Source organism: Nyctereutes procyonoides, unplaced genomic scaffold, assembly GCF_905146905.1.
Source record: "Nyctereutes procyonoides isolate TBG_1078 unplaced genomic scaffold, NYPRO_anot_genome, whole genome shotgun sequence".
NCBI classification, from domain to species: Eukaryota; Metazoa; Chordata; class Mammalia; order Carnivora; family Canidae; genus Nyctereutes; species Nyctereutes procyonoides.
The window spans coordinates 52,358,677-52,373,457 of record NW_026575042.1 but is presented as its reverse complement, the minus strand read 5'-3'; the positions used below and the strand labels follow the sequence as shown (position 1 = coordinate 52,373,457).

Genomic DNA, 14,781 nt, shown 5'->3' with positions numbered 1-14,781 from the left:
TTGTGTTGCATACTTACGGGACAGGGGCAGTAATGGTCTCTCTGAAGGCGACTTTCGGCTTTCCTGTGACACAAGGACAGCCATATTCTCTTTCCATCCTCTAAAAAGAACAGAGGGGAGTTAATTTTTTCATCTGCTTAAAAAAATAAACTGAAAGAAGAAAAATCCTAAGACTCTTAACTGCCTCTGAAGTACTCATTTAAATATGATTAAAATGGGATCCCTGGGTGGCGCAGCGGTTTGGCGCCTGCCTTTGGCCCAGGGCGCGATCCTGGAGACCCGGGATCGAATCCCACATCGGGTTCCCGGTGCATGGAGCCTGCTTCTCCCTCTGCCTGTGTCTCTGCCTCTCTCTCTCTCTGTGACTATCATAAGTAAATAAAAATTTAAAAAAAAAAAAAATAAATAAATAAATAAATAAATATGATTAAAATGATAAATCTCAAATCACTTAGGTATCTTAGAAAGGTTAGAAACATCAATACAAACTTTTAAAGATTTTATGATCAGTTCTAACTTAGACTGTTTAACAGACACTTGCCTCTAGTTAATTCAATCACCAATACTTCACCTTTGTTGCATATTATTACATATTCTCTGGAATAGCGTTATGTCAGTTTTCTACTATCAAATTAAAAAATATCACGAGAATTTTTTATCATTTGTCAAATAGCTTTTGTTTTCATTCATAGATACAGAAGACCTTTCCTAGCAAAAGTACAGCCTATCTACTCTTCCTGTATCTATATTCTAATAATCTTCAAGTACTGACTTGAGAAGAAAATAGGCAAGAAATGGCCTCAAGACTGGGTACTTCCAGGCCAACTTCCTCAGCAGGTCTCTCCCTGCAGACTGTCTCCCTAAGGCTGGGACCAGGATTCGCTTGACCTAGGGGTGGATGGATGATCTTATTGCAAATAACTTGATTTGGAGTCGTGATTCTAGGAGTCTGCAAATGTTTTACAAATAAAAGGATTCAGAAATCAAAAATAATTAATTTGTAAGAGATAGTAACATTTGTAACGTAACTGGATGCAAACCAGAATGAAGTCTGAAGAATCACTATTAATAGTTCGCAGTCATTAGACTAAGAATCATTGACTTGTCACAAAACACAGACATATATAAAATGAATTTAAGTTAACTTCCTTGTGACTCATTACCTGAGCATAGATTTCTAGGTGTAATTCTCCCATTCCAGATACAATGGTCTCTTTGCTCTCATTGTCGAAGTGGACTTTAAATGTGGGATCTTCTCTTGTAAACCTGCCAATACCTTTTGAAAATTTTTCCAGATCATTCTTTAAAAAAAGAAAGTCATTACACATTTTACTAAGCGTAATAGGCAATAGGATGATTGAAAGAACTTTACTAAATGACATCAAATACAGGAACAGTTAGGAAATAGCAGTGACCCCTACCCAGTTCCTAGGCCAGACCCTCTCAATACGGGAGCTTGGACACCATACAGTCAAGAGGGCTGACAGGATTTTCTTTCCGTAACAAGATAAAAACAAGAGTCCGAGACTCCACTCTGCCCTTTCCTGTTATATCCTTAGGTGTACAGAAACGTCCATCTGTGGAAAACTGTCCGTGAAGGAGAGAGAAGAATTGTGTTACTCTGCTACATTCTAGAAATGGTATACATAATCAAAGGAAGCAGCGTGTTTACCAAGACCTGATTGTAGCTCCAAGCAGGCCACGGAAGACCAAAAGGAAGGCAAATGACACAGAGACTTCTCCTGTTCAAAACAACCTGCCTGGAGGCACCTTTACGCTTCTTAGATAGAATTCCATTCCTGGTAGGTAGAAGTATGGTCCCCTGAGGATGTGCCCTAATCCCCCCAGACTCGGGACTGCTACTTTATGTGGTGACAGGGACTGCGCAAAGATGATTAAAGTTCTAACTTTGAGATGGGAAGATTACCATGAAGAACTGGGCTGGCCCAATGTAATCACACGAGCCTTTAAAAAGGAAGAGGAATACAGAAGGAGAGCTCGAATGAGGAAGGAGAGGCAGAGGATACTTGAAGCACATAAGGGACTGAGTTCATGGCTGAAGATGGGATGGGGCCATGAGCCTGGGAAAACGGGTAGCCTCTAGAAGCTAAAAAACAAAAACAAAAACAAAAAAAAACAAAAAAAACAAAAACAGGCCCCAGGTGACAGTCACCAAAGAAATGGGGACCCCAGTCCTAACAGCCACCAGGAGCTGAATTTTGCCAATAATCTGAGTAAGCAAAAGATAAAAGGTCCCCTTGAGCCTCCAGAAAGAACACAGCCCTGTCAGTATCTTGATTTTAGTCAATTAAGAACTATGTCAGAGGGATCCCTGGGTGGCGCAGCGGTTTAGCGCCTGCCTTTGGCCCAGGGCGTGATCCTGGAGACCCGGGATTGAGTCCCACGTCGGGCTCCCGGTGCAAGGAGCCTGCTTCTCCCTCTGCCTGTGTCTCTGCCTCTCTCTCTGGGACTATCATAAATAAATTAAAAAAAAAAAAAAAAACAAAACTATGTCAGATTTCTAACACCATAAAATAAATACATTTGTGCTATCTTAAGCCACCAAGCTTGTGGTACGCTATGGCAGCAACAGGAGACATACCCTGAATCACCAGTACTTAACAGCTATCACATGTGCATGGAACTGTGCTGTAGGTTTTGAATATGTACTTCAAATTCTAACCACAATGCTGCAAGACACAATTACCCACATTTCACAGGTGAGGAAACTAGATGTAGAAAGGCTGAGTGACTTGTTCAAGGCCACAGAGCCAGTGCATGGCAAAGCTGGCACCGAATCCTGGGTTAGTCTCTCTGAAGTCTTTTGCCTTTTCCCTACACTAGCCAGGTACTCTCAACTAGAAGATCATCCTTGCCCCCATTACCAGGATTCACAGCTTGATGCAGTGAGTGACTTCATTATATATATTTTTAAAGATTTAACGAGAGACAAGAGAGAGAAAGAGACAGAGACCCAGGCAGAGGGAGAAGCGGGCTCCCTGCCCATAGGAGCCCGATGCGGGACTCGATGCCGCATCCCGGGATCACGACCTGAGCCGAAAGCAGCCGCCCAACCGCTGAGACACCTAGGTATCCCATGACCTTATTATTTGATTTAAATTAATTTACTCCAGCAAGCAGACAACCTTGAGATACCAAATAACCTTTTAGATATTGATGCCTTTGATTTCCCTTCATTGTTGTGAACTATCAACAGTTAAATATCTTACATATACTCTGAATTGGGAATGAAGAAGCATAAATCACTCCCTGATTATTCAGGGAAAAGAGAAAAGCAAGCAAGTTAGCAAAACACCTGGAACTGTGGCATTTCGCTGTGTAGTAAGATGCAAGGTTTGCCTTCAAATTTCTTCCTCCCTCAACATTCTTTTTTCAACACTGAGAAGAGTACGGAAAAGCTCATTTCCTCAAAACAGAGGAAGAAGCACCTGTTACTGTATTCATTCACAAGACAATACATCAGAGTATGTTCAGTAAACAATAGTTCCCAGATAAGAGGTCATAACATGTTCACTCAATGCACGAATGAATTCATTGCAACTTACCATATTAACATGACTGTTATGAATGTCAAAGCAACTTAAGAACTCAAACGATTACCGCAGCAACGTGAATTATTCCAACAGCAGGACCAATTCCAGTGGCAGTAATGCCAGTGAGACCCTATTCAAGCAATTCTGCTTTCATAAAAAGCTAAATGACATCAAATCCAACCATAATACCATTATATTTGAAACTGAGAAAGGGGTGCCTGGGTGGCTCGGTTGGTTAAGTGACCAATTCTTGATCTCAGCTCAGGTCTTGATCTCAGGGTCCTGAGTTCAAGCCCATTAGGCTCCACTTGGGTGTGGGGCCTACTTTAAAAAAAAAAAAAAAAAGAGGGATCCCTGGGTGGCGCAGCGGTTTGGCGCTTGCCTTTGGCCCAGGGCGTGATCCTGGAGACCCAGGATCGAATCCCACATCGGGCTCCCGGTGCATGGAGCCTGCTTCTCCCTCTGCCTGTGTCTCTGCCTCTCTCTTTCTCTATCTATCATAAATAAATAAAAATTAAAAAAAAAAAAAAAAAAAAAAAAGGGATGGGGCACCTGGGTGGCTCAGTTGGTTAAGCATCTACCTTCGGCTCGGGTTATGATCCCAAGGTCCTGGGATTCAGCCTCACATCAAGCTCCCTGCTCAGCAGAGAGTCTGCTTCTGCCTTGGCCCCTTCCCCTTCCTCTCGCTCTAAGTAAAATATTTAAAAAGAGAAAAAGTCCCGTTTGCAGGTTTTCTATGTTATAACCATACACTTCCTAACTACCACATATCCAGAGATGTATTATCATTCATGAGGCAATTAATCTATGTAGTTATTTAATATACTTCAGTAAGGTTTTACTACAACTTAGGACAAACTTTCCTTTTTCCCCCTTTCCATTCCTTTATGATCTGAATATAGGAAAATATTCTTACCTCTTTGGAGCCAATGATACTGTAAAGAGTTAGCACAGTATTGTGCCTATTTTAAAACCATCAAAATTTTCAGTATAGTGAGAACTAATTACTACCAACAGACATGTTTTAGAAGCTGATCTCAATACCAAGAAACCATAAGATTACTGGTTATCACAAGGTAATTATGTGTATTGTGGAGAAAGATGGAAAAGAGCTCAAGTTTTTATTGCGCTCTACTGAGAATGAAACCAAACTCCTACCTTGTTAGAAGGCTTCATTGCTATTGAAATGACAGGGTCAGGAACATGAATTGACTCCTAAAATATTTTTTAAAAGAACAGAAAAGAATTCTAATACAGTACTGTTTGGGTCAGAGATGGATTAATTTAATGTGCTACTTACAAAAGAACAAAGGACAAATATTCGTCAACATTTTTAGGCTAGCCAATATATATCATGCTCTGCTTTGTATTAAATATATTAATATGACACATTAATAAGTGCATACACTTACATGATCTCTTCCCTCCCAAAATAACAAAAATAGTTTATTAACTGTTTAAGGCCCTTAAGTTTATTGACACATTCACTTTAAACATAATCCTACTGAACCCAAATGCGAAGATGTGGAATTCCTATTGGCCAGTGGCCACATGTGCTGTTGCTGTCTTTTGATAAGCTACTTTATTTAATCAAAATATACCATGACCACTGATCAAACAGAGAAAGGGCACTAGATTCTTCATACACTACCTCATTCAATCAATCACAACTCTAACCAGCAGATACCATCCCCATTTTACCAATAAACCATTAAAGGCTTGGGAATAAGACAAAATAACTTGGCATAGGTGGGACTCTATCAAGGTCTATTTGTTTCAAAGCCTAAGCACTTCCCACGACCTCCAGTCCCTCACATTATTAATTACAAGTATTCAGAGAAGACCTTATACACGATACTTGTTTACAAACCACAAGCCTTCTCTAGATCCCACAGAAAACGGTATAGATTTTTTTGTATCTTAAGTCACCATGTAGAACCACAGACACTAGAGAATATTTTATACCTAAAAAGTTAAATGACAAAATTATGAATTCATCACGTAACACAGAACTATTATAGTGCTCATCTGTTAGGGATGGACCAGTTTTTAACATAAATGACCTACTCTAAATTCCTTCACTGCAAATTACCCATCCCCCTAGGTACTCATATTCTCTCTTCACTGAATTCAGGAGAGGGACCACCCTCATGAACAGATGATCACACAGAACACCTGCTCTCCTACCACGGCAAAAAAGGGAAATGGATGAAGGGAATTCAAAGGCAGGAACTCGGGATCCCTGGGTGGCGCAGCGGTCTGGCGCCTGCCTTTGGCCCAGGGCGCGATCCGGGAGACCCGGGATCGAGCCCCACGTTGGGCTCCAGGTGCATGGAGCCTGCTTCTCCCTCTGCCTGTGTCTCTGCCTCTCTCTCTCTCTCTCTCTCTCACTATCATAAAAAAATTAAAAAAAAAACAAAGGCAGGAACTCTCCCTTTGGGATCCCTCAGTAATGAAAAGGGGACCCTAAGTCAGATGGTCTAATTGCACCTTCCCTTTGAGTAAGGTTCTATTCTGTGATCCCCTAGTCTACATGGTACAGTTTTCGGGGGGACTGAGGCAAGGGTCCACTCTGGCTGTTAAATTACACTAAGTGGCAGGCCACTGGGATTAGCCTGATTATGGTGACGGGAATTAGAGGCATCAACCACGGGTAGGCAGATCTCAGGGTAGTCAGCGCCACACAGTTCAGGTGTAGCTAGTGGAGATTTTCCCCTCCACGCTAAACCGTAGAGTACTATGGAATTAAGAAAAACCAAGTAGGTTGGCTTACACAGAGCACTTGTCTAATGACATCCAAGGAGCCATGACAAATCTATACTGATGCCTGTGGAAATAAAACTTCTGTGACCTTTTTTCTTAAGTACTAAATGTGCTATATAAAAACATAGACGTTTAAAACTCAAGTGATAAACAGCTTTGAAATTAAACACATACCATGGAAAGGCCACTGTTATTTCTGTTTGTGAATGTGTCTCCGCTAGCACAGTCAATGCCAAACAATGCACAGATGTCTCCAGCATACACTTCCTCGACATCCTAAATAAACAAATAACACAAAATAAGACTTGCAGGGAATACAAATCGGGACATGGTAACTGAAAAGCAATCACACAACAAACACCTAGTACGTACAAAAACATGGCCGAGTCTGAACAGGAATTCCATGGAGAATGAATCCGCTAGAACCAATGTGATACCCTAACCCAAACAGGGCAAGATACATCTTGAATAGGGCCTTTATTTGAACCACACCGCAACTGGCAAGACTTGACTTTAAATGGAAACTCAGCTATGGCATCCTTACGTGTAGGACCTGTAGTCCCGACAGAACAGGTCTCTCACTTCTAAAGTTATTTCTACACATCAAAAAGGATGTATTCCATGTGCTGCCACAGTCAAACAATGAGTTACGTAGGACAAAGACGAACAAGGAAAAACTGCAAAGGGAAGTTCTGAAAACAAAGGCAGGAGAATTCAGCCCATTGTACTTAAAATAATCTTAATTTCTCACAGATGCAAGCAGTCATGTAAACACAGGAAATTTAAGAACAAAGCACTGGTGCCTCTTAAGCTTCCTAGTTTTTGTCCATTTATACTGACAGTCCATTCGTAACAGCTGCAGCTATGAATGAGCAAGCGTGCCCGAGCCTCTAACCGTCCCGTAGATGTAAACATTAGCTTCTGCGCATAAAAACATCTGTGACAATCACGAATCCTCGACCACGCCCCCTGCTGCCCGTCTCACAAAACAGCAATACCATCCAATTCTGAAAGACTGCTTATTCATCTTCCAGGAGAGAGTTATGACTACCACATATTTCTGAATGGCGTTAAGATTTTGCTCAGGCTAACCAACCTCTCCAGGAATACAGAGCTGACTTGGGAAAGAGCAGGAGGAGGAGACCACCTCATACACTTGGCATTTCTACCAAGGCCTAACCCTAAAGGATCACGGAGAAGGCAAGGACAGATTCAGAGCTAATTCAAAACTTCAAGCCAAATGCCAAAGTTTATTTCCTTGATGAGATTTGAGAGGTTTTAAATCTTCAGATGGATTCTAGCACCAACACGGTCCTTCTGAGGAGGTGTCGGTTCTATAATAGGAATAAAGAGCTCTAAGGCTAATGGGGCTTTAACGTGGGGCCATACTTCTGAAAGTATATTCACTGAACAATGTGGAACACTGTGTGAATTGATTACTCTCCATTACCTTGGAGAACCACAGTTCCACTCTTATACTCTTTGTAAGAACTCTTGAGAAAGATGCTGAATCTTGGGTTCTAAGTTGTAGGGAACTGTCCCTTTTCCTTAACCTTTGCATTGAGGAAATATAGCTCATCACAAATAGTGGTAAAATGTATCCTTAACATCTGCTAATTTAGCCCACACCAAAGTGCTGCGTCAGAATTATAGCACATCTAAGCAAAAAGGAAGACATTAGGAAAACTCATTCAGATAGAAGCGAGTTTCTTATGGAGCTCAGGAAACAAAGAAAACAGATCTACTTCACTTGCATTAGAGAAATTTCTGATTTCCCAGGAAGGACCTATACTTGCCTCCATCATGTCAGCATGCATGCGAACCAGCCGCTGCACCCGCACTTTCTTTCCTGTCCTCGTGTTATAGATGGTGTCACCCTTTTTCAGTTCTCCTTGATAATTACGGACATAAGTTAACTGTCCAAATCGCCCAGCCTAAAAGTCAAGATTGGGTAAGGCAGAAAGAAGAAAATAAAAGAAACATAAGAATCAAAATTAAGAGAAAAACTTCACAACAACCGCCAATTATTCTTTTCAATTTCAGTAGTATACTTTATACACGTTTCGATTTATTGTCTAATACGCTGAAACACTAGCTCTGAGTTAGTAACTCATTAACATGAGTTAAACAGTTGTTTTTTTTGGGTACTTCCTGACTCCTCTGAAATAGAAAATAATTTTAGATGTGTATGGAATAAGCAAATATCCTTTGGCTTCTAATATTATCTTATAAGTTCGGTTTAATACAGTTAAGATATAAAACTCAAGTAAGTTATTGGAAAGACAACAAAAATATAATTAGAAATATTAAGAGTGTACCACATATCTTAAAAAAAAAAAAAAACCTTTGATAAGCACCCAGAAGGCTATATAAATAAGCATCCTTTAAAGTAACTAAATATAGGGGATCCCTGGGTGGCTCAGCAATTTAGCACCTGCCTTTGGCCCAGGGTGTGATCCTGGAGTCCTGGGATCAAATCCCACATCAGGCTCTCTTCCTTTGCCTGTATCTCTGCCTCTCTCTCTCATGAATAAAGTAAAAAAAAGAAAAAAAAAAAAAGAAAAGAAAAGAAAAAAAAATAACTAAATATAAAATAATCAAGGATCATTTCCTCCTTAATACTAACACTAATCAGGGCAGCCCCGGTGGCTCAGCGGTTTAGCTCTGCCTTCGGCCCAGGGTATGATCTTGGAGACCCAGGATCGAGTCCCGCGTTGGGCTCCCTGCATGGAGCCTGCTTGTGTCTCTGCCTCTCTTTCTCTGTGTCTCCCATGAATAAATAAATAAAATTTTGAAAAAAAAGATTAAAAAAAAAAAACTAACACCAATCAACTATGTTTTAAAAGTTGCCAATTCTTCCTATATTAATTTATAGGTGTAATAGCAATAGCAATAAAAATCCCAAGAGGGATTTTTAAACATATGATTAATGATTTTATACTTCATTTAGAAAAATGGATAAAAATAGAAATTTCTGAAGTATTATGACAATAAGAAGCTAACCATGACTGATATAAAAACATATTAAATACTCCAAACTTAAAAAGCACAGAAGTAGCACAAATTAAACTGAATAACCCACAAAGTAAAAAATATCTAAAACATAGAATATATTGTCAAAAGATGATAATGACAAAAGGTATGACAATGGAAAAATAGAGCAGTGTTCAAAAACCAGTAGTTGGACAACTGGTCCTCTATTTGGAGGCAGAGGAGATACATTTAGAGTGCATCTCACGGCATAAGGCAAGATAAATTCCAGCTGAATTAACAATGAAAAAAAAAACCCCATCATTAAAAAAGTAGGAGAAAACATTTATGAAATACATACAAAGGAGAGGATTTCTTTTTTTTTTTTAAATTTTATTTATTTATTTAAGATAGTCATACAGAGAGAGAGAGAGGCAGAGACACAGGCAGAGGGAGAAGCAGGCTCCATGCACCGGGAGCCCGATGTGGGACAAGATCCCGGGTCTCCAGGATCGCGCCCTGGGCCAAAGGCAGGCGCCAAACCGCTGCGCCACCCAGGGATCCCAAGGAGAGGATTTCTAAGGTTAAACATGAGAGAACTAAAAATGACTGATATATTTGACTATAAATTTTAAACTGCTGATTGTTTTAAAAAAATAAGCTTTATTAGAGAAAGATCATTCAAATAAGTAAACATTTTGACACTAATTTTAATAAGAAATGAGAGAATTACAAAAGAGGAACTGCATAATCAATATTTGGAAAAATATTCTTACCATTAGGAATTTAAAGATATGAAATTTTTTACGAAAGAAATTAAAGCAAGATAAATTATTTTCCCTTATAAAACTGGTAACAATTATTAAATAATAATTCAATGCTTATAAAAATTCACTGAAATAATTTAATACATTAACTCTGAGAGTATGAAAGAAATCTGGCAATAAACCATTAAACATTAAATCATTCCATTCTTTTAATTCAGTAATCACCATTCTAGGAATCCTAAGAAGATATTCCTAAACGAGTATTTTTAAAAGCTTTACATATATAAATTGTCACCACAATGTTACCTGTACTTTTTAACTTAAAATTATTTTCTCCTTTTAGACGTAAGAAGTATATTGTAAAAATTTTAGAATAAAACTAAAAGCTCTCAAAATATAATCCCAGAAATAAGCACTTTTAACACTTCTAACTTAATCATCTTTCTCCCTTAAAATATGATGAATAGAAGCCAACAACAACCTAACAAAAAGTATTCCCAGGTACTCGAATCTTGGTTTCTAATACCATTCTGGATTAAAAAGGAACAGAACCAAGGCATCTACAGAAATGGTTGATTCTAGGGCAGAGACTGGGAGGATAAGCCTGGAGGATCCTGTACTATCACAAAGTGAGGAAATAGTCAAAACATGGGAGAATGTCTAAAGGATACAGGAGGCAACTAAAAGAGCTCCAACAGCCAAACCTGGCCAAGCTGCACAACAAAATAAATAACATTCTACTCATTATACCTCAAAATACATATCCGTGACGCCATACCGATAATAAAGAAATAACTAAATAAAAATACAAATGAGGGAAAGACAACTCTCCCATTTAGATGAATCCCAAATAAATTAACTGTGGATACTACTCCGTCAAGGAGATGTAACGTAACTCCCCACAGCTTACCTGTGGACTGTGTGTAATAACTTCCCTCTAAAGAGGCGGTATGGAAAGATGGGAAGGTGGAGCAACTTTCAGCAGAGGAATTTGTAACAAAGTCATTTTGTATTAGGAAGACACCTTAAAAGAAAATTTCTACAGATAGCAATTAAATACATTACAAAACAACTTACCTCCAATTTAAAAGCCAGGCCTACAAATGGGTGGGAACTGTTTCTTTCCGAGTTCATTAAGATTTTGTTTTGCTCTTTTGAGTCACTTAAAAGAAATGCAAATCTGTGAGATACATTATTTGATATCTCTTTTATATCAATTTGTTTCATCAGAGTATTTCTGAGAAAAAGCATATACGTTAAGTGCTAAACATTTCTGACCTCACACAGGCGAAATTTCACGGAAAGACATTAGTAAGAATAACTTCTCAGGGCTTAGTTACTACTTTATGACAACACCAGAGCAGACTAAAAACACAAAAAATGGCATAGAAAGAAAAGAAAAATCAAGGAGAGCTTTTAAAAAAACTGTGTTTTAAACTTTACGGTTTTGGGGGGTTTTTGGTGTGGCTGAAAACAGCTGGTCCCAAATGAAAAAATTTACTAATGATGTAAACCTTGGCAGGTAATAAATCATACTTCTAACTCACAGAATATGATACAGCAAGTGGTATAATAAGTAGTTTTCTATATGTCAAAGTGTTACCTAAATAGAAACTGGAGATTGATTTTTATAAATTGGATTGCGGGGGGACCCTCCACAAGCACAACTTAATCAAAAGAACGGTTCTTAGATTCTTTTATAATTTATATAGAAATATTTTAACACTCAAGCACAAAGATTCAATTTCCAAGACTTACTCCTCCTGATGGAGAATAGCATAATTTTGGACTTCAGATGGATTTGGGAGGTATTCTAAAACAGCATCTAAAAGAGGCTGAACTCCTTTGTTCTTCAATGCACTTCCCAAAAAGACAGGAGTAAATGACCTGTTTAGAGTAGCTCTTCGGATTGCACACTACAAAAGAAAAAAAAAATTAATAATTAGTTAACCGTAAAAAAAAAAAAATTTGTATTTCAGACCGATTACAAGCCAACACGTGAATAAAATAAACTGATAGTCTTTGGAGTAGGGGCTATAGTGGGGACCAGAGTTAGACGCTCTATAACTTAAGGTCAAAATACAAGAAAAAAAGTTTCTTTATCAGGACTAGGAAGCTATTTACTATGTAACAGCTTTCAACACTCTTGGAATGTCATTAATTTTCAATATGACAAAAAATATATACACATATAGAGAACAGGCACACATACATAGAATGCATAAAGCTAACAATAACGTAAAACGTAAGGAAAAGTAATACACACACACATACACACAATCTCTGGAAAGATACACCAAAAACTTAACTGGTAACTTGTTTTAGGGAAGAGGCAGAGAATTAGGCAAATAGGAAACACATGGGAGATTTATTTTTTTTTTTTACTGTGTACCTTCGTAGACTTTTAAATGTTCAAAGCCTATGGAAATATCTATTAAAAAATTTTAATTAACAGATTTGTTTTAAGTAACACATAAAGGGGATCCCTGGGTGGCTCAGCGGTTTAGCGCCACCTTCGGCCCAGGGCGTGATCCTGCAGTCCTGGGATCAAGTCCCGTGTCAGGCTCTCGACATGGAGCCTGCTTCTCCTTCTGCCTGCGTCTCTGCCCCCATACTCCTCTATGTCCATCATGAATAAATAAATAAAATCTTAAAAAAAATTAAGTAACATATATACAGGAAGCCAAGTAGTACAAATCACTCATAAATTAAGAGCGATGAGGGATCCCTGGGTGGCGCAGCGGTTTAGCCCCTGCCTTTGGCCCAGGGCGCGGTCCTGGAGACCCGGGATTGAATCCCACGTCGGGCTGCTGGTGCGTGTACCCTGCTTCTCCCTCTGCCTGTGTCTCTGCCTCTCTCTCTCTGACTATCATAAATAAATAAAAATCAAAAAAAAAAAAAAAAAGAGTTAAGAGCGATGAGAGTAACAGGCTCTAAAATAACAACCTCCAGGTCCTACCCCAACCCTAATGCAGAAACTATTAATGTGTCCCAGGTGTGTTCCACAGGTGGCCCTCCTGGCTAAGCAGGTCTCAGTGAGTGAGCAGAACTTTAGGTCTTAGCAGCTGGAAGAGGTCAACAGCAGTGGTGTGGCCACAACCTGCCACAGAAGAAGTAGCAGTATGGAACCAGTATACAATTATTTCTCAGTCCTCATGAAAAAAAAAATAGAAAACTAGTCATCGGGATCCCTGGGTGGCGCAGCGGTTTAGCGCCTGCCTTTGGCCCAGGGCGCGATCCTGGAGACCCGGGATCGAATCCCACGTCGGGCTCCCGGTGCATGGAGCCTGCTTCTCCCTCTGCCTATGTCTCTGCCTCTCTCTCTCTCTCTCTCTGTGACTATCATAAATAAATAAAAAAAAATTTAAAAAAAAAAAAAAAAAGAAAACTAGTCATCTAAAAAAAGCTTAAAGCAAAAACACAACCACAATTTCTAAACATCACCACAATGGAAAAATAGGATAACAGCTGCACACAATAAAGGGAGTATAGAAAAGGGGAAAATATGCATGGCAAGAAAGCAATTCTGTTTGAAATTATCTTTTTTTTTTAAGATTTTATTTATTTATTCATGAAAGACACACAGAGAGAGAGAGAGACAGAGACACAGGCAGAGGGAGAAGCAGGCTCCACGCAGGGAGCCCGACGTGGGACTTGATCCCGGGTCTCTAGGATCACGCCCTGGGCTGAAGGCGGTGCTAAACCACTGAGCCACCTGGGCTGCCCTGAAATTATCTTGAAAGCTTGTTTTTGCTGTCACTAGGATCCAGGAATGGCTAGGTCACTAACCACTTCAGCTACCCTAAGCCACAGGACCACAACCCTGACTTTCCACCCCTCCCTTATATGCAAGTATGGACATAAAAGAATCTTACCAGCTTACTTTACATACATTAAATAGAAAAACACGAAGTTCGGAGATAAACAGAAAAAAAATTATAACTTTCCTAACAGCAGTCTAACAAAAGCTTTACTTTTCCAAAACTTTCCCTTGTTTTCACAAGAATCATTTTCACCCTTGAAAGTTGTTGCCTTTCCATTGTCCCTAATATGTCCAACAATACAGAAAGTACACCCATGCATCATCCGCAGAAAACAGTAAATGTAGCAGCACGGAAACAGCTGTGCTTGGAAAGGCCTGTTTACAAGGCTGGCCCCCAGCCTGGTGTCTGGGAACCTGGATTTCAGGTTCTATTCTATTTCTTTCCACTAACTATTCCCAGCATTCCCAGAACGGAGAATGGCTCACTGTGCGTACAATGTCTGCACAAACAATGGGGCGTAGGGATCCCTGGGTGGCGCAGTGGTTTAGCGCCTGCCTTTGGCCCAGGGCGCGATCCTGGAGACCCGGGATGGAATCTCACATCGGGCTCCCGGTGCATGGAGCCTGCTTCTCCCTCTGCCCATGTCTCTGCCTCTCTCTCTCTCTCTCTCTCTTTCTCTCTGTCTGTGACTATCATAAATAAATAAAAATTAAAAACAAAAAAAACAATGGGGCATATGCTAAACACCTGCTTTCCTCCTGGGAGTCTGTTATTTGGGTACATGCTAGGTAGAGGAGGTCTGTGACTGGCCCCTAATAAACCCTAGGGCACTGAGTGTCTAATAGATGACCAATAGGTATAGTCACAACTCTCTGCTGGAGGAATGAGGCACCGCATGACTCCCCTGGGAGACGGCTCTTCCACATGGTTTCTTCTGGACTTCACCTCAGGTGCCTCTTCCCT

General features: G+C 39.8%; 1 protein-coding gene across 1 annotated transcript in view; it reads right to left on the bottom strand.

Moving 5' to 3' along the window:
* GFM1 (G elongation factor mitochondrial 1) overlaps positions 1-14,781 on the bottom strand; it is a 46,080-nt gene that overhangs the window by 20,823 nt on the left and 10,476 nt on the right. The window contains exons 7-13 of the mRNA XM_055321735.1: positions 11,813-11,970; positions 11,132-11,216; positions 8,114-8,251; positions 6,492-6,593; positions 4,713-4,769; positions 1,164-1,301; positions 18-100 (exon numbers count right to left, since the gene is read on the bottom strand). Coding sequence (XP_055177710.1) covers positions 18-100; positions 1,164-1,301; positions 4,713-4,769; positions 6,492-6,593; positions 8,114-8,251; positions 11,132-11,216; positions 11,813-11,970 — 761 coding nt within the window. The remainder of the gene's footprint in view (positions 1-17; positions 101-1,163; positions 1,302-4,712; positions 4,770-6,491; positions 6,594-8,113; positions 8,252-11,131; positions 11,217-11,812; positions 11,971-14,781) is intronic.